Below are 20,465 nucleotides of genomic sequence, written 5' to 3' on the forward strand. Positions count from 1 at the left end.
CCTCACTTTAACATGTGGCTCTGCACAATGGGTGCCACCAAGTGTTAGCCAGTCCCTCAGTAAAGCATCCGGTCTCTGTTGTTTGCTCCAAGGAGGGGGTTAAAAATCTGATAGATATGAAATCAATGTCTTCTTCGTCATAAATTCACACTTTCTTTAGTTTTTCCACTTTTTTTTCACATCTGTCACTCAGATCATGAAAGCATCGTGTGTCAACGGCTCTCATTTGCAGACAAAGCTGCATTTATTGATTCAATTTTAAGACAGACACCAGAGCAATGACTTCTGACATCACGGAGACAAAGTGCGAAAAAGCAGTAAATCCTGCACAGAAGATCAAAGTTTAAAGTGAACAGGACTTCCGATTAAGCTTGTTCTGCTTATCTCTGGTTTGTATTTGCTCTAAAGAAATACCACATTTTGATCACTTTCACTTCAGTTCACATGTATTTAGCTTTTTTATTTCGTTTTTATTGGGTATTCAAGTCAGTAGCACAGTGGTGACTGAGTGGGAAACTGTTTTTAATGATGAATTTCAGCTTTAATCGAATCAGACTTTGGATAGAAGGGCTGTTGAATTACGCGGTGCCAAATTACGCACAACAACCAGCAGCCACATCAAAACCTCCAGCTCGCCTCTAACTTCTCCTTCACGAGCTCTCAGCACAGGGAATAGTGTGCTGTGTGAGTGTGAGCTGCTGCTGGTGGGGCAGCACCGCTTTTTCTGTCTTGATCTGAACTACTAACCACGTCTTAAGAGAGATCAAAATTCAATCCCGTTCTGAGAAAAAAAAAAAGAGAAATGACGTTATTTGAATATGTGCCCAAAATCCTTAATGAATAACTTAGGACGAGTAGGAGGCAAATGCTGCCCCAGCTGTTTCCTGTTGAAAATGTCTGTGTAATGTAGATAAATGTGAGGGATTTTCTCTCTAAATCCGTCTCCTGTTCGCTAAATCTCACTTCTCCAAAACGAGCCTGCGCAATGGAACAAAGTCGGAATATTGAGATGTGACATTGCCCGCATCTCTTTCTCCCCGTTTTTTAATGACTTCAAACAAGTTCCTTTTCGCCGGGCTTTGTCTTGCGGGGACCCGTGGGGATGTCTAGCGCTCTTTCCTTTCAGTGGCATTTATGTGATGTCTTCAAGGTAACTTACCTGCTTTCATTTGACACTCTTTATTATCACCTTCACTTGCTCACCATTTGCACAGAGCATCCTCAGTTTAAACTGGAACACCACTTGTTTCAGTTTGAATGTTTTACTGATTTTAAATGCATGACAAATGTGGATTTATTCTGATTTGTGTCCTTTTTTATGCAGTTAGAGAGCAACTGTCCTGCGTGTTTTAATGACTTGCTATTTTCCACAGATAACAAGAGATTATCCACCTACTGCTTAATTTGACTTTTTTTGTCTTGACATCGTGCATGAGTTTCTCTGCGCGGATGAATGGGTTCTCATTCTCAGCGCTTCTGTGCGCCCTGCGCTCTTTTTCTCCAGAAAGTCCGAATGCAGCTCTGCAACTTTCAATGTCATTACTGCTGAGTGCGCATTATGAAGTGCTAAATGTCTAACCTGAGGATGCGGGGCTAAGAGAGAGGGGAGCCTTAACATGAAATAATTCATGCGCGGTTATGGTTGTGATAGATGGATAGTGTCCTGTGTTTATTCTTTTTATTATGTATATTTGGCCCACTCAGCTTCCTCGGCTGGGTTTTGGCGGGGGAGCCGTTTTCCATCTCACAGTTTGGATCGGAAAGATCCCTGGCGCTTTTTGCATCTCTTATTCTGCTTTTTTTAATTTTAAGCACTTTTGGTTTAGTTCTGTGCGTAATAATGCGTTGACAGCTGCTTTTTTGGCACGAGGGGGGAAATGCTGAAACATCATTACCGAGTGGTGATTAATAATATCTATTTTTTAATTTGAATTGATTAATATGGATTGTTATTAACTGGTGATGACATGTTTGGGCTGAGAGATGATAAGGAGAAACGTGTGTTTTCAATTTGGTGGCGCTCTTCTCGGTTGCGCACAGGCGCTCTGGAGCATCAGAGCTGGTCAGCCTCCTGTTTGACTCTTTGACTCTGGCACATAGTGGAAGTTTGGATTTAATACATTTTCCTCCACATCTCCAAACTCCTGTAAAGTTACCATCTGTGGCCAGAAGTTTTTTTTTAGCAGAGCGAAAGCCTGGAAGTTATAAGGAAGCAAGCCTTTGGCTCACTGGTTTCAATGTTTATGTGGGAAAATGTTTAGTGTTGCCACCACTGATGTGTCATTGAGCAAGGCACTGAGCCACCAACTGTCACAGCAGATGTGCTCAGTGGCCAGCAGTTTAATATGGGAGCAGTGGCTTTAAACGTGTGACTTCCCTTGCTTGAATTAAATGAAAAAATCTCTCTCTCTGGTTCTGTCTTTAACAGCAGTGGAAATGCTAAAGTCTCTCTCTCTCTCTCTCTCTCTTTCTCTCTCTCTTTCTCTCTCTCTCTGTGCTGCAGAGTGCGATGTGCTGTATCTCCTGTAGCCACACCCTCTCACTACTGCTGTGCGTCCTCACCCTGACTCCGACGGCAACAGGGGCGGGTCCAGAGACCCTGTGCGGGGCGGAGCTGGTCGACACGCTGCAGTTTGTGTGTGGAGAGAGAGGCTTTTATTTCAGTAAGTGCACCTTTTTATTAATTCATAAAGGTTGGCTGTATCTGTCCCAGAGCTCTCCACCTCCAGCGAGCTCATAAATAAAAAAGCAGCCTGTTTGACATCTCGTCTTGACTTTCTCCTGCATCAATGTTCCCTTTCTTCTTCCATTTATTCCTCTTACATCTTTTCTTTAAGTTCACATTCATCCCTGCACATTTGTTTTAATGCTCCTCTCTCATTGATGGACAGGAGCCCAGATTTTGAACAAACAAACCTAAATGAAACATGGAATACTGATAATGAAGTATTCTGCTGGTGGCAAAGGGCTTTAAGTGGAAATTGGCTCACTATCTCTGAGAAAGGGGAGGGGTAGAAACTAAATGTTGCAGTGAAGTTTTTTCATTTTTTTCCACCAGAGAAGGGAAAGTGACCCAAAGAAAACCCTCCACAAACAATCCAGGATTTAAATCTCAGATTTTTCCATTAAGGGTACAAACCAGCCCAAAACAGCACAGGATATATGGAGCTACAGAGGTTAGGTGCAATGCTCCATTGGCTGCCAGTGTTTCTCAGGACATGTATCCTGATCCTTCTGTCAGAGACGAGCAGTGTGACTGCACGGTATAGCTTGCTCCGACACAACCGAGCTGAGGTTTATAACCCCATTATTTACATTTCTTTGGCTGACATCCACCAATTAAGCCAATTTGCATCGCATCTCCCCAAAAGTAATTTGAAGATTTCTGCATTAATTGACTCCTGTGCCGTTTTGACATCCATTATTATTGGTTTGGTTTTGGTCCCAAAGTTATGAAAGCTTTTCCACATGTGGTGGACTTTGTCAGCTGCCAATTTCAAAAAGAAAAGAAGATATAAGATTTCTGTGGGAAATCAGCAGGATCTATAGTGTTCTCTTTCCCAGTAATTGATTGCTTTCGCCTCAACCTGAACCTGGAGTGGTTTGTAGATACACCTTCTTGAGAACTTGGTGACGGATGGAAGATTAGGGGCCGGAGGGGGACTTTATCTTTGAATCCCAGCCTCAGTACAGCAGTGGAATAGTGTAGTAGTGGCCCATGTAGCTTTTATGAATGATAGACAAAAAGTCATTCGGATTCATCCTCTGTTGGACCATAAATATTTGAACAAAATCCCATCCATCCAATGGTTTCTTCCAACTGGCTTCTTAGTCCAATCCTCCCATGAACCGCCTGTTCGCTTTACTCCGTGACCACCTTTCTTAGCGTTTCAAACAGCAAATGTTTGCTGGTGTTTGAAGAAACAAAAAGCCACTGCAAAGATTTCGGGGGAATTTGAACTTGAACATCAGCTTTTAGCACCTGCTCATGGTATCAACAAAGCATCCTTTTACGAGACAGCGAACAAAACCCAGTTTTTTAACATTCAATGCCAACGTTAAAAACATTTTCTTTGCATGACAACATATGATATGGTTAGGGTTAGGGAAAGGAACATTAATTTCAGACATCTGACGGTACACAAACTCTGGTTTCCTGCATGACAGTTGAACACGTGGATCCGCCACATGTGCCTTCATAAAGAGGGCACTACTTCCTGTATTGGCACTGCAGATTGGCATTGGATGAAAGGTAAATTGTTGTTTCCTCGAAAAAAAAGCCAATTTTTCCATTAACACAAATTAACACCACTTTTATGATTTTTGAAGCGTAAATAGTCGCATAGTAGTCGGCGTTCAGTCGTCACATTTAGCCGCATGTTAGCAAGCGGCTTTTTTAAGACACGTAAAAGTTTCAAAATTCACCAGAAGGGTATTTACTGGCATATTTTATGTCATAGAACAAAATGTTAAAATCTCTTACGCTCGTGTTAACCACAGAACTTATTTCAAGCGTCTAAAAAAAAATAACTTTCAAAAAACCGACAGTCACACTCCAACCCTAACACCGAACCTTCTCTCTGACCTTCATCAAGTGTTTCCTAACCATAACTATGTCCTACGTTATAGTGGTTTTCATGCACAGACATTGTAGAAATACTTTAAAACGGTTGGCATGAACGTTTACAAAATGTCACTGAGCGTCATCCAAAGGTTTTTGCAGAATCATCCAATATCGATGTTCTGTCTGGAGGTCGTGTCACCATGCACCTTGCTGCCGCTCCCCACCACCCCACTGCAAATTTCTTCCACCCCTTCATGCAGCTTTTCCAGCACCAGTCAACATCATTCTCTGCATCGGGCCCTTTGTACGGCGTTTGCCAGAGAGTTTGTTGGAGAGCCTCCAAGCTGCTGCAAAGCTGCGAGTCTTGTTCGTCCAGATGCTGCTGGCAGCACCCACATGCTGTGAAGTGGTCGTGACAGCCCGCTCGATTGCCAGTTTTCTGCCAGTTAAGACTTTTTGGTCTCTGGATTCCCTCCGCTGCAGCACTTCGCTTGCATAAATGACCATGTTCTCTTCATTTAGGCTGAGAGACGGCAGAAGATCGTGGACTACGTGATCACAGACAGCTTTTGAGTAAATTATGCATCGCATTTAGCCTGTGATGCACGGATCAAATCTTTAACACCAACAAGACATTCTCTTCTTAGGTGGTGATTGCAATTAGTTTACGATTAGTATGTCAGTTTAAAGGTTTGTAAAAAAGTTCCCAAGCAGTCTGCAGCTGTAACTTAAAGCCAATGAAATGTTCAAGGTTTTGACAAGGTTTGAGGGTGTCCAGAGGTTGGAGGATGTGAGAATGTGACAAAGAGTTGGCTACTCACAGCAGAGTTTTACTACAGCTTTGTAAATGTTTCTCACAGGCTATAGAAGTGCGGCACTACTGTCCATATTCATCTCATGAGAAAGTGTTGAATGGAGGCCAATGTAACTCATGAATCCTCCTGCAGGATAGACTTCTTAAACAGGAACAGACCTTTTTGTGGTACGGGGAACATGTTTGTCTTTCCCGCATTACCTTACACTGTGCAGTCACTGAACTGCACAGCGTCCATCTATCAATGCCACATTTTCCTGTGTTGAAAAAGAGGTGTATTTCACGAACACTCCATCCCTTTTTTTTTTCTGAAAAGACGATGAGGTTTGAGCAGCAGGGTGCAGCGCCTTGGAAAATATGTTGCTCCCCGTCTTCCTTCTGTTTCCCTTCGCTCTCTCATATTCTCTCTGTCACTCCTTTTCCGTCTCCTCTCCTCCAGTCGCCACATTCACCGGTGGCTGTTTGCGTGACAATATCTGGAGAATTAGTTTGGCTCCTGTCGTCCATGTGACCCGGCGGCCTAAAAAGCTTGGCCAAAGGAGACGTGTTCGTTTCCCTCAACTCTTCCCCTCCAGTCTGGCCGTGTTGAACTTGGCAGCCCTCTGATTGATAATGTGTCCAGAGAAAAGTGTTGCAACGGCGCTGGGCTTTCTGTGCTGACGGTGCTTTTGCCAATCCACCTTACATATGTCATCAGTAAAGTAGCACACTTGCATTTTAAGACTGAAGGTTTCCAACCCTGACAGAAATGCTAAATACTAGTTGGTGGAAATTTTTCCTTTTTTTTTTAAGGCAATGAAACAAACTGCACTCTATGAAACTCTATGAAATACCACTGTAGTCAGTTTTTCCAATTATTAGCCTGACCTAGAAATCCTCAGTTGTCTTTGTAGCGCTTTAGCAGGCAGGACCGTAGGGTGATTTCACTGCGATGTTCATTCCATGAATCAGATCTGTTATGGGAGTTTTTTGGCCAAAGTGTGAGTGCTAAGTGGCTCCCAGTCCTAAGTCACTTCATATTTGATCAGTTCTTGCTAAAATATTCACATTTATTCCAGAGTGAGAGCGTATATATAATCTTACTGTTGATTTCTGTGAAATCAATGATGTGCAAACTCTCCTGAATTACGACAAGATGGAACAATCCGTCATTTCTGGCCCAGGAGCTAATTATTGGTACACAAAGTTCCGCCAAATATGAAACGTGGTATATGTCTGTTAGATGTTTCGGCTTGTACTGATGACATGTGAGTTGAAGGTGGAAAGGAAAAGGGAAAATTGCTTTTCGCAGCCATTGATGAGACATCCTCGTCAGTGTTTGTCCCCTGTCAATTTTATTCAAAGCCACTGGAGCTGCAGGGAGGTAGAATGTGCAAACACCACGTCACAGGCATGCACGCACACATGCACGCACTCAAACACACACATAGCTTGGCCTTGTCCCTCAGCAGCAGGGGATTATGTGGATTACAGGATGATCAGGACACCCCCACCCCTCCCTCCCTAGTTTTACACTGGACCTGAACACACAGCGGAAGGCACTGAGATCTGAAGAAAGCCCTCCTGTGTCCTCTTCATCACTGAGAAAAGGTGTCGTTTTCCCATTAAGACCTGAACTAAAAAACTCTCTGACCCTTCTGTGAATTACTGCTCGGCGGAACAAAGAGGCATCTCATGAAAAGGACAGGCAGGCGTCCTCCAGATTTAGATCTGTACATTAGCTGAATCTGAGACTCGAGGGATTTGAGGACACCAACCAGTACTTTACCTTTTGAAACCCTTCATTAGTTTAATCCACGTAGGACCCCCACAAAGAGTGCATTAGTGCAGAGATCATCAAGGTTTACAGTTGAGATCTTGGACCTTTCTGGCGTTCTTTCTTCTTCATCATAGGCAGTCTCATACATTTCCTTTCATTTCTTATTCCAGTTATAAAGGAACCAACGAATCCTGCGTACTATTCATCACTTGTACTCGCTGTATTACCAATAATTCAGCAAAAACAGACACGATGACAGCAGGCAACACTGTCTAACCACAGGCTAACATATCTTATGATTGATACCTATTGGCCACCAAAGAATCCCGGCGCACTGGGTTCTTTCGCACTTAATTAACCTCAGACCTTTTATCTTGGGACACTTCAAGCATTTTTTGGTTCCTTTACTGTCTGGAGCTTTTTATCCTACTCACCTGTCAATAAAACCCTAAACTATGTGTTTCGAACACCAAGAAAAATAGATAAAAACTCCCCTCAGTTCCTTCATTCATTCATTTAAAGAACACCACGGCATGTAAACCCTTTCCAATCACTCTTGTTTCTACATTGGTGGTGTGACACTTAAATCTAGTTCATTGTCTTCCAGTGGCGCCGTAAAGTGAGGAACACCTCGCTCCTTCCATAAACTCTTTGTGGTACCAGTGATAAAGAGGTAGTTTCCAGTACTTTAGCAGCTCTTACAGTCCCTGCCCAGCCGTAAACTGCCTGACACTTCGCAGGAAGAGCGGTGCGCAGGCTCCAAGAATCCACTGGTTTTTATTGACCATGACCAAGCTGTAAAACTCAGATGCTTTCTGTGCCACTCTGGAATGGGGGAATCCAGCCATCAGTGCCGCTCCTTGGAGGAATGAACGCTATGTGTGCTGAGGCTGTCAAACACCAAACCAAAAGATGCTACGTGGAGCAGCAGATAAAACACTTCGTCAACACTTAATTTGACAGGTTGAAGACAAGTTTTCTGTGAAGAATGGTGCTGGCGCTGCACTCCAAAGGAATATTCTGCGGAGTATCAAGCACTTGAAAGGTGGTTCTGAGGAGTTCGTAGCCTGCTCGGACGGCGGCTGTTGTCAGCTTGGATTCACTGCAGATAAACATTTATTGGAACGGCAACGGAGAGCTACGCAACATAAAATATGCCAGAACATATCAATAACTCTTAAAATCCCTTCAGCTGTTTAGATGGTGTTGTACCTTGCTAACCGGCAAGAAAAACTCAAGGTCGGCCAGCAAAATTCTTTTCCACCGATGGTGGTGCTTTGGAACTTTGAATATGTACAGTAAAATAAGTAGAGCATTTATTATGTATCCTAGAAACTGTTAGTGTTTGAAACATACTGACACGCAGATAAAGAGTGGAGACAATGAAGATGCTACAAAAGAGCTTGGACAGGTTTCTATGGACGCTTTGACGTCCTCCGCAAAGAACAGCTCGCTCTCATCAATTGGCGCATGAATGACAAGACAATGTGTAAGTCCTTTTGCATGCTATGAGGCTATGAGGCCTCTCATGGCGGACAGGAGGGGAGGTGTACAGGTCAAACAAACACAGAACGTGTCTGTGACGTGTTTTTCCTGTTACGTCGTTATCGTGCGTATTTTACTGAGTTTACGTAGCCTGTTTTAAGCCTGACCACGGTGCCTTAAAATAACCCCGACCGGTTCACGGTGAAGACGTTTAATGATGCACGAAAAGCCGTTTCACAACGTTAACCCTGTGGCATACTTAAGAGAAGCGTAATAATGAAATGATGTGCTAATTAAACGCCTTCCCTTGAGGTCAGGTTGGCAAAGAAGCAAACAATGAACCTTTTCGAACTACATCTTTTTTTAATTAATACTCATTTATACCTTTTCATTGGCACATTCCTTTGTATTAACTTTCTCTAAGTGGACCACTGCAGTCATTGATTGCTTACATATTACAGTAAATCACAAAAAAACAAAAATCAACTCGACATAAGTGCACTCTGCTGAAACGCTGACACACGCTTTCTAATCTGACCTGAAACCCTCCTTCATCGACGTGCGTGATGCCAGCCTGCAGCATCCAGGCGGCCGCGAGGCGGGAAGCACTGGCAGAAAAAGTTGTTTACCCTTATTTGTTTAACGACAGTCACAGAAAACAACTCCTTATGAGGGATTACAGCAGCTATCCATGGAATTGAAGCATTTAAAACCTTCCAAAGCTTTTAGACCTGATTATTATATGCATGCTTTTCCCCAAACCTGCCCGAGCTGATTATCCTACACGTTACAACCGGTGCCAGCTGATATTTCTCTCCCTTCCAGCTGTTTGTGCAGCAGAGTTGCAAGCTATTTTCAGAATAATAGCGGATGTTAATTTGTAAAGGCTTTATTGGGAGGGATTGAAAAAACAGGCCAGGCTCTTTTGGCTTTCAGCAGCCATTATATAATCTGCAGCCAGGGCCGAACGTCATATTTCTCTCTTTCTACATTACTTGATATCAGGTGGTAGTACAGCGGCCAAGGCTGGGCCCACTGATGATACTCACCGCAGGGAAGAAAAAGCTTGTTTGTTCAGATGACTGAAAAGAAAGAATTAGTAGGTGTAATACCTGGCCATGAAAGGTGTAGCTGAAATTAATAAAAATACAAATGCCAAAAGATTTTTCTCATCTACCTATTTTATTTAACACATCCCCTTTCGGCAGTTTGAGATCTGGGTGAATGTGGTTCTTCTGCTGCCTAAATAATGCAGGCGCACGGTGTATTTTTAGCATCATTCTTACCTGATGTGCAAAATGAAAGCCTCCCCTGTTCCTCCCTCTCATTCACACCTCCATTATCTCCCGCTCTAGCTTTGTGTCCGAGGAGAAAGATGCTGCTTTTGAATGAAAACTGCTCTCTTGTCCAGAACAGCATTGTAAGGAGAAGGCAGACAGAGAGCAGAAGTTAATGCACTTTGTCAGCACTGGCAGGCTTCTGAGCCAACAGCTATTAACTCAGAGAGGGAACGGCATTTCCTCCTTGTAAATGCCATATTAAATTATTATTATTTTATTTGGTAACAGGGAAAAGCCCATCAACGCTATATTGCTCAAGGTAAGCAGGGAATTGTTAATGGAGAGTGCGTTTTTCTAAAGGCCACCAAAAGAGGGTGGGCTTTGGGGGGTAAGGGAGTTGAGTGTTGGCGTCATTGGTAACTTGATGTGGTCACTGACTCAACAAGCTGATCACACCTTTAACTAATGTTTTGCCCACTACAACATTTCCACCTCACCTCTACTGGCGTCGTAGTCGCGGTCGTTTCTTGGGTGCAATCGTGCCGCCGGTTCTCGTGGCTTCTGCCAAATAAAAATTGTGAATGAACAGTGGGGCAGAGCCAACAGGGGTGCAGCCTCAACTTCTGCCGGTTGATCGAGGCCCAGAGGGCTTGTGGTCTGGGCTCGCCGGACGGGCCTCCGTGTAAAAGATACCTGGGCCAAAATGGCTGAGTGTGATGTTCTCAACGTTTGGGTGACTGCGGCCCCTTTTTTTTACATGGAAGCAGCTGCCAAAAAGGGTCCATAGTGTGCAACGTGATACATCGTAAATTACACCCCGAAGGAATCCATGTCATTAGGCTGTTCGGATATCTTTGGAATCAGATCTACAACCATGGCTGTTATCACTGCTAACAGATTAACACTGCTAGCAGATATAAAGCAAATGTAGAAAAGAATGTCCGATCAAAAATCTGATTTGCATACATTTTATTGCCTCTTGGCTAAATAGAGTTCACGTGGGTTTTGTCACTGCCCCGCAACCTTATTAAGGACACCAGCTGCAGGTCTTGAGTCTATTAACTCCAATGAGAGAAGTGAATGTGAAGACAGATTCTTTGAAGACAGACGATTCTTTCACTCCGTTGCCAACTAAGTTAATATTGGATCCGCTTTTGACAAGTCACAGATCTTCCGAACATTATGACACTGAAATGGCATTTTCCTGCAGATTTGTTTCAGACTTTTCTTTGTCTCAGCAACACATTCTCGTGTGATTTGGCAATTTACGTTCACCAACGCCCAAGCTAACACATTTTTGTTAGCGTTTGCAAAAGAAAAACTAAATATCTGTTTTTATCTGCCCAGAAGACATTTACAACATTTCAAAACAAGGTAAAGGGATGGGGGGGAGATGTGAATACTGAGGAGACAGGATGTGTACCATTTCAACATGTTGGGGGGGCTTAAAAGGCATAGTTTTTGTAATAACCAGCTATGTTGTTGCCAAAACTAACCCCTCCTCTTGCTGTTCCTCCTAAACAGGTAAACCAGGCTATGGCCCCAATGCACGGCGGTCACGCGGCATTGTGGACGAGTGCTGCTTCCAAAGCTGTGAGCTGCGGCGCCTGGAGATGTACTGTGCACCTCCCAAGACAAGCAAGGCCGCTCGCTCTGTGCGCGCACAGCGCCACACAGACATGCCGAGGGCACCCAAGGTTAGTACCGCAGGGCACAAAGCGGACAAGAGCACAGAGCGTAGGACAGCACAGCAGCCAGACAAGACAAAAAACAAGAAGGTGAGCACAGCACCAAACAGATACACTCTCAAAAAAAAAAAAATATGTAAGAATAACGAGAAAAGGATTGACATTTTGGTAGCTTTTGTCAGAGCATGCACACAAACTATCCTGAGGAATTGTTGACATTTGTTTTCTTGCCAAAGGTTAGATGTTAGCTTAGCATGAAGACAGAGGAATCAGTTGGGGATTGCCCATTTTTCAAACCGTCCATTATTCCAAAACCCCAATAGTCCAAAAAACGTCCCATTGGACCGAAAGCCCCTTATCCCGAGAACAAATGCTCAATGTTCAGAAGGCCCATTGCACTCTCTGCAACAAACAGAAGCACATGGCTAATTATTATGCAGAATTACATCTCTGAGTCTTCCCGATGTGTTGCCTCTTATATGGTTGGGCTGGTGAGGTTTAGGTATGAGGAGTGGGATTAGGTAAGCCAACCAGAGTAGGTTGCAACCAGGCGGCAACCTCCGGTTCGGCCAAGTGAAGCCAATGCGGAAGTGTCTTGAACTTGCATTCTCTCTACTGACCAGCAGGAGGCGACTCCTCCGGTTGCAAAAACAAGTCTGGTTGTATAGAAGTCTATGAAAAAATTGCTCTACTTCTCACTTGATTTCCTACCTCAGTCAACATTCTAACCATGAGTTTATGGTCTCAATTGCTAGTTTCAGGGAAGATCCCTTGATGTCATAATAATTAGCCATGCGTTAACCATTAGCTAAGAGTTTGTATTTTCGGTGCGTTTGTGTTCAGGATAACCAGCTGTTGGACAAATGGGCTTTCCGTCCAACGGTTGGGGTTTTGGAGTAACGGGCTGTTGAAACAATGTCATGGCACTACATTTAACTTTAACTTTTACATACAGTTTTATATGGATTAAACAAACAAGATAGAATGTGTTTATTTGTGAGCTTTATTTAACGCTGGTCCCTTTCTGATAGACCAAGGCTATAGCAGTTTAACCCTATTTCCAGTCTATATGCTAAGAGGTCTTTAAGGTGTCAGTAGGTCCAAGTTTGCAAGCAGTATATCACTGTCTAACAAGACAAATGAATCCATCCAACTTAAATGGCTTCATTTTCTTCCCACAGAGACCTTTACCTGGACATAGTCATTCATCCTTCAAGGTATGCATGCCACTGGACACTTTATTTCATTGTATAGTCATTTAAACCCCTATAAACCATACAATCTCCACTTCTCAAGAGTTTCAAAAGAAGAGTATTTATATTGAAATGAGAGGGATTCATTTAAATTTGTTCCGAAATCTTAATCTCTCCGCCCACGAAAGAAAGAGTGAGGTCTAAATGCAGACTCTGTTTCATCCTCGAGTTGCCAACCTGCAGGAGAGTGTGATCCTTTTAAGATTCGACCGTGTGCTTTTTACCCTTCTCTCAAAAAAGAAAACCATTAGCAAGAGAAGGAACTAAGTGGTTTTTGTGGTAGACCCAGTGGCACTCCCGCTCCCCAGGCAGAACCTCCACTCTGCTACTGTACATTATGTGCTGAAATTCTGGCGTCTCACCATAACAGACTGACACATGCAAGGTCTGGAGATGAAGCAAGCGTATCACGTTCAGTGTATCTCCGTGTGCAGTGGCTTCCCACCACTCAACTATTTTAACTGCTACAGCTGTAGGAATCCTCAACTTTTTCTCTTTACGTAAAAACTGAAAGAAGAATCTGTGTGTTTTCTATATTTCCATTTTTCTCCAAAGAAAATACCAGTTTTTGAGGAAACAGCATCTAAGGCTTTGAGCCTGTGGGTGGACGGTTAGCTTTGCAGTGACTGACATTTGAGCGACAGCGTTACAGCTAACCTTCGTTGCATGTCGAAAGCGTAGCTGCTGAAAAATATTTGATACTCAAACTAGGCAAACAGGAATTGTAATTTCAGAAGTAAATACCTAGGTGACCAAGTTTTACTTTCACCATCCAAACAACGCAATTCCTTCCCCCAAAATATTTACCAAAGCTTGCAAAAATGTGTCCTTTAGCCTATCTGTGTCTCCGCTACATGGCTAAAATGTGCTTTTCTTTTATTGCAGGACGTGCATCAGAAGAACTCAAGTCGAGGCAACACGGGGGGCAGAAATTACCGAATGTAGGGAAGGAGCGAATGGACAAATGCCCAGCGACTTGGGAAGAGAGAAGGGAGTGGCCTTACCTGGTACCCCTGTGGAATGGTTCACTGTAAAACAAAACAAAGAGGATGCTAGCAAATGTTCTAAAAGCTCTTCAAAATGATTGAAACCTGAGAGCTAAGTGGTGTTTAAGGGTTTGATGAGGGATCTTGTGATTATTTTATACACTGCACCATTCCATATCGGGAGGAATTCTTTGTAAATGCAATGTAACAGACTAGTTTAGCTGCTGAGACACGAACAAGAGCTTATTACACCTCCACGTGTGAGCTGCAGCATCCCCTGGCTCCAGGAAAGGTGGGAAACGCATCTGGGCTTCAGCCAATCAGAGAGCGGCAGGCTGTGTTTGAGAATGAGTGTCCTGTCCCCTGAACTTTGCAGGGGGTAAATCTTTTTACTCTGAGAGAGTGGATTCATTCACTCCTTTGGTAAGACAGGAGACTCTGTCACCGGTCCCCGATTACAGTTACTACCCCAGTTCGTCTTTATGCACCATGCATTACCCAGGATATTTGTAATAAGTAAAACAAGGTTTGGACAAAGACCAGGTCGTTCATTATCAGACTTTAATGTTTTAGTTATTTTACCTTGAGCTTAAGTCAAATCCCTAAGTTTTATTAACCCCCGAAGTGGAGTCTCATAAAGGTTTGAGTCCAATCCAAACCCCTCTTAAACCTCAGGAAGTGTTGAGAGCCTGGGGATTGAGTCTACAATCCAAACACTTCTACAACAAGAGATCAAACACCAGTAGAGGGGATTTTCAGGAAGGTGGCCCGTCAGTTCATGGTGCATGTTTAGTTTTCAGAAATGGGTATTTCGGTAGATTCAAAGTACATTTGGCATAAGCCGGTGGAATTAGTCAAACAGCAACAATCAGTCACGAAGCCGTTTGTCAACAATCCAGTCACCGGTGATCAACATTTGAGTCTGAGTGGAGGCCTGTGTTCAAGGCCAAGCGCAAGTCATGAAAGTTTAGTCATGGCAAGTCAACAAGCGCTCTAAAAAAGAGTGAAATATTTTTCTTGTTCTCTTGAAGAATTTAAAATATGTTCCCAAAGTTTGAAGCAAAAGGAGAGGCTCTAACAGCTGCCACGTAGATGGGAAGTTTAGCATTTGATTAATCGAGTTTGTCCTGTTGTATTTTTGTTAGTTTAGGGAGGCTGAGAACTTTGCTACTTCAGTTGTCGCTTGGACTTCATTACGTGGCATCATGGCAACAGTACAACAAAACTCCACAGCAATCTGGTGCAAAGTCCACCGGAGAAACATGCAGATTAGACAGATTTGGTAAATATTGCAAACCAAAATGACACGTCTTCCTGCAGATACGAGATACGGGACACATATAACAGAACACAAACACACACACAAAGTACCCACAGTGTAAATGAAAGTTGTGTAACTGTGAGCAAAGGTGAAGCGCACACAAACACGATTCATAAAAAGACAGTTCAGAGAAGCCCTCGCATGAGGACCGACGGTCACGGCTGTTTATTCAAGCCTCCATGCAGATTTACAGTCATTCTATCGCACAAACCACCCAAGACATCTCATCTTTGCCTCTGCCTCCTCTGCCTGTGTATAATCAAACAGTACTCCCATTTATGTTAACCTATGCATTACTATCATTCATTGTACATGATAGTTTCATATAACAAAACTGTATTAAGAATCCTATCCACTGTATAATGGTGCTATTTTGTAGTTTGTTACTCGCAACAGACGGCTAAAACAGACAGATGGCAGGGCTTAATTGGAGGTCTTCCCTTTTGCACAGCCTTGTGGCCACCATTTTAATAGTGTTTTTATTTGTAAGCTGTTTCAATAAGGTAGTAGTGTAAGCGAGTAAATGTATCTGTGTGAAATCTGTGAATGCATGGAGATTTAAAAAAAAAAAATAAGGTAATACCAAGTTGTGTTCCCAAGAAGGCAAAACGCTATTTTTTCTACTGTTTTTGAATTATTTTCTCAATATAGATCCCTTCTGCCAAATAACTTGACAAAAGTACTGTGAACTGTGATTCTTCCAATTGTATTGTTAAAAGTCATGGTTTGCTTTCGTCTGTCCTGAGATGTGTGTGTGCATGCACTTGCTGGAAGCCAAGGTATTGATTATTAAAAACACTTAATGCGAGACTACGTAACTATTGCTGAACAGCGGCAACTGTGGCTACAAGTGGTAATTACAGGAAATAGAATATTGAATTTGCCTTAATTTTCCAAGATTCCAAGAACATTATTTTTTATCACCGCTGTGTTTCTATTCAATTGTCAATTGAACTTTTGAACCGTCGCAAAAAAAAAAAGCGAATTAAGGCACGTCTCCATCAACTGGTGTGCAGCGGATAAACTCGACTACAGCATAGAATTTGGCGCTAAATATTTGCTATGTCAGAAGTTTCCATATCCTAGTTAGTGCATCAACTCTTTTCCGACAAAAACAAAACAAAAAATAGACCAGCGGTCTATGTTGGCTATAGTGTTCAGCTGTGTAGAATCATTGTGTTATCGGTAGTGGCGTCACAATTTAGATTCTAAGTCGACAATCGATCGGAATGAGCTTTTGATTTCGACCTTCGAAAAAATAAGAAAAATAAGAAATAGATTTAAAAGGTAGATTTTCTGGATGTATTGTTCCACACATTCCACAGGAAAAAATAAACATGATTGATACTATGTTTAATTTTCGCACAATTTCGAGCAACATACCGGCGTGTGCTGCTGATAAAAAATAGTCTACGTGAAACACGTTGAATTGTACAGTATAGTTTAGGAGCGGCCATTTTTAAAAAAAAGACTGTGTCCAGTGATTAAAAAAGATTACAGTTGCTATTGACGGTAGCTTGGCTATTTTAATGAATTCTAGTTTTGGCTCAACTAGCTTGGAACTTTGACGAATGGTACTAAAAACGCACCAGGTACACTCGACATCCTTTGCTAATAGAAAACCCAAAAAGAGTCGAGTTAAGTTGTGGAAATGCCGCATAAATGTTTGCTAACAACAGCCTGCGGAAGCTACTGGTCAGAGTAAAGGTGCATTTGGTTGCTAATGAATTTATCTTTTTATTTGTTAGAGAAAGAACGTGTTATTTCCTCAGAACGTTACATAGTCTCACTTTAAGAATGAGCCAGGAGTTTGATTTATTTTAAACAAAACATTTGTTACCACCCGATCGAATTAAAACCTATTTTCATTAAATAAAAAAAGTGTGTTTTTGTATGACGATACTTTGGTGTCTACAAATTGTATAATCAGTCGACCTGGCGGCTGAAATGAAAAAGAAGCTGGTTGTGGAACAACTCTGGTCCTCCCAGACTTTCAGATTTACAGTACAAACCAAAGACTTTTCCTTGAAAACAAAGCCCCCCCGAAGCTAACTGTTTGATTACAGCGCTGTTATTTATGGTGCTTGATTGCCTTCTGTAGAAAAAATATACTGACAAATTGTTCACCATTCCTGCTGAATAAACCACTTGTCAACTTCACATAAATGTCTGGAGAGTTTCTTTTTGTCATGCTAATTTATTAAAAATAAAAAACAGAAACATCACATTGACATTCAGACACTTTGCTATGACACTTGAACTCAGGTGCGCTTGATCATCTTTGCTGTGACACCTACGACACCTGTGGTGAATTCAACTAATTGGACGTGATTTGGAAAGGCTCACACTGTTTATATAAAGGCCTCAGAGCTGGCTGGCTGAGCCTGGAGAAAGGATTGTGTTGAGGCAGAGCTCTGGGGAAGAAATATTATGCTGCACTGAAGGTTCTCAATAATTCCTAAATGGAAGAAAAGCTAAACTGAGCAATTGGGGAGAAGGGCGATAAGTAAGAGCGGTGACAAAGAACCCACTCTGGCTGAGCTCCAGAGCTCATGTGTGGAGATTGGAGAAGAGGACAACTGTCAATGCAACACTCCACCGGTTGGGTCTTTATAGCAGAGAGCCAGACAGACGCGTCTCTGTAGAGAAAGTGCAGTTGAAGTTTGCAAACAGTTTGCAAAAAAGCTGTGCAAAGCCGGTTGCGCCGAGGCCGCCGAAATTGCTTCAACTAAGTACTGAGTTAAGGGCCTGAATACTGTCAGTTATTGAAATGCATTCCTTTGAATACATTTGAAAGGATTCTAGCATTAAGGCTGCAACATAACAAAATGTAAAAGAGTTGAATACTCTGAAATTGAAACACTCATAAAACCTCTGGGGAAACATCCTATAAAGACAAAACTCCCTCTATTATGCAACATCACACTGGTAAAACCGCTTTTATGAGGAACACAAACTGCAGACACCTGCAAAGCAGAGGTTCGTCTCTTTTAAGGCATTTTGACTCCAGATAAGAAACTTTGTGCATGGTGCAGTCTGAAACTGAGTGTGTGCTGAATGAAAAAGTGATACTTCCTAAGAGGTGGCGGGGTCTGCCAAAGCAAACACAGCGGGGCGTGGTGCTCCCCGAGGCCAGAGCTGCATGTTCAGCTCTTTGGAGGATGCTCGCACTGACAGCTTGAGCTCCAACTCACTCACTGTCAGCTCTTTTTTTTGTTTTTTAAACGGATGTATGTGGGACAACAATCAAACCAGGATATATATTGGCTCTCTGGCCGACGCGCAGCAAACGGCAGAGATCAGAATGTGAGCAGCAGGGAGGTCGGCGAGGTCCCGGTCATCGCGGCCATCCTGGATGTTATTTCATCCGTCTCGATGACTAATACACAATCAATTATCTCACCCGAACGGACCAATTGCCAGCTGCAAGCTTGCAAGATTTAGAGTTCAAATAAATCCGAGAGAAATTGTGCGCACAGAGAAGCCTGGGCAGTGGCAGGTAACCAAGCCATCACAAATAAGCCAATTATCAAAGAATACGGATGTACAATATCGTGCTGTTGTAATTCCTCTAAAACACACAAAAGCCAGGATGTCTTAAAAATGCTCTGTTTATCCTCTTTCATGTGCTAACTTTGGATTATATGGAGTGCAACACAAAGATGTTTGAACAACCTCAAGAACCAGGATGGTTCTGGAAAGAACACAATCCGTTTGCCATTGATCTGCGTGCACTCACAACCCAGTGCATCTGAGGACACAGATTTTTGGACCGAGCCCTGAAACACAATCTCTCCACACTCTTCAACTCCTCATCTTAAGCACACAATTGTCTTTTGAATGACCTTGTGGTCTTTTTTTCTTCTTTTTTTTTTTTAACTACACTCACCAATTTGTATTACTTATTCTACTGGTTGTACAGGAAAAGTGGTTGTAAGGCTTCATCAGTCTTCAACCATTCATTTTTTTTTCCAGTAGGACACACAGGATTTCACTTAGCTGGGTTTAACTTTTGCTTCAGCATTCGTTGTCACTAATCCCAAATATTCTCGTATCCGAAGGCTAGCATCCAGTCTTGGCTAGCGATGAGTTGATCATGAAAAATGTACAAGTATAGCCTTGTGTCACATCTTATGTTTGCCGTAAGCCAAGGCCAGATGTAAAAGGAAATGGAGACACAAGAGTCCAACAAGTGCACCGCGAGCTTCGCACTACAACGGGAATGTTAGCAGTCAGATTAAAGCATGTGTTAGAAAAAAAAAGTGCCGAAACCATTGGAGGAGATTCTCCCTCTTTCTCAGTTTCAGTCGACAGTGGAAATTCACTGAGGCTTGATTATAGCAGGAGAGAGTGTTGGCTCAGCTGTGTGCTTTAAGAACCCATGATGTCAGAGCCTTATTTTCCTTGGAGAGACTCTCATCAGCTGCATTGTTCCAGGAAACTATGGTCTGTTCTCTGGGCAACAACAACAAAAAAACAAAAAAAACGGCCTGAAATGTGGTCCCCCCCCCCTCCCCCCATTTGAACCCGCATTTATGCAGCATGCCGCCCTCAAGACTCTGCTGCACAAACATGCAGATATCATTCAAGGAGCATCGGAGCCCCTCTCCCCTCTGCTGCGACACTTTTATTTCCTTCTATAAGAAGACGAGTGTCGGTGATGAAAGGCAGAGTGTTAATACGTGATTGTAATAATGTGTTGGCCCCCCGGGGGATTATAAAACAATGCTCCTGATGTCATAGGGCGCAGACTTCTGAGGCCTCTGTACGCACAAAGCTGTGAGCGGTGTGATTGAAATACTGCAGCTGACAGGTGATGCAAGCCGACGACATGCAGAGCTAACTCCGCAGCTTCCTCAGGTTCAAACCATGCATGCGGCCGAAAGCAATCTGGATGCAATTCCGAACGCACACAACAAAACAAAACAAAACATAAATCAGCGACAGCACCGTCAGTAGTTGAATAAACTTAACTGGCATCGGTTGAAGATTTGACAAGCTATGTTGTGGAAACATAAAGATTTAGTAAATAATGTTCATGGATACCCACAGAATCACATCTGGTCCTCATAAGATTATTTGACTGTTGGCTTTTTTTGCTAATGTTCTTTATTAGAGAATTATGGTAATGATTTCTTAGAAATTCAGATATGGAGGGAATAAATCACAGTTACCAGATAAAGACCTTCACCACAGCTCAGAGTTCATTGAATCTTCTCAGCGAGTGCCAAGGAAGCTTTGGATCAGGTGGCATCAATTTGCAGGTTGTCAACTGTCCATGGGAGCGCGTTAATGCAGCCAGAAATATGGAAAAA

The 20,465-nt window shown here is 42.7% G+C and overlaps 1 protein-coding gene across 1 annotated transcript; it reads left to right on the plus strand.

The window, feature by feature from the left end:
• The first annotated feature begins 997 nt into the window (after positions 1 to 997).
• Positions 998 to 17,300, plus strand: igf1 (insulin-like growth factor 1). Its single transcript, XM_079183851.1, has 5 exons — positions 998 to 1,150; positions 2,504 to 2,663; positions 11,427 to 11,680; positions 12,772 to 12,807; positions 13,729 to 17,300. Exons 1-5 carry the CDS (start codon positions 1,103 to 1,105, stop codon positions 13,786 to 13,788), a joined length of 558 nt encoding a protein of 185 aa, XP_079039977.1. The 5' UTR covers positions 998 to 1,102; the 3' UTR covers positions 13,789 to 17,300.
• Positions 17,301 to 20,465: the final 3,165 nt, after the last annotated feature.

Source organism: Pholis gunnellus (genome assembly GCF_910591455.1).
Source record: "Pholis gunnellus genome assembly, chromosome: 22".
In the NCBI taxonomy this organism is placed as follows: domain Eukaryota; kingdom Metazoa; phylum Chordata; class Actinopteri; order Perciformes; family Pholidae; genus Pholis; species Pholis gunnellus.

Excerpts from the sequence above, each read along its gene's own strand:
- igf1 (XM_079183851.1), top strand. The coding sequence starts at position 1,103 with ATGTCTAGCGCTCTTTCCTTTCAGTGGCATTTATGTGATGTCTTCAAG. Across the intron at positions 1,151-2,503 it reads ATTTATGTGATGTCTTCAAG|AGTGCGATGTGCTGTATCTC; the intron begins GTAACTTACCTG and ends TCTGTGCTGCAG. Across the intron at positions 12,808-13,728 it reads ATAGTCATTCATCCTTCAAG|GACGTGCATCAGAAGAACTC; the intron begins GTATGCATGCCA and ends CTTTTATTGCAG.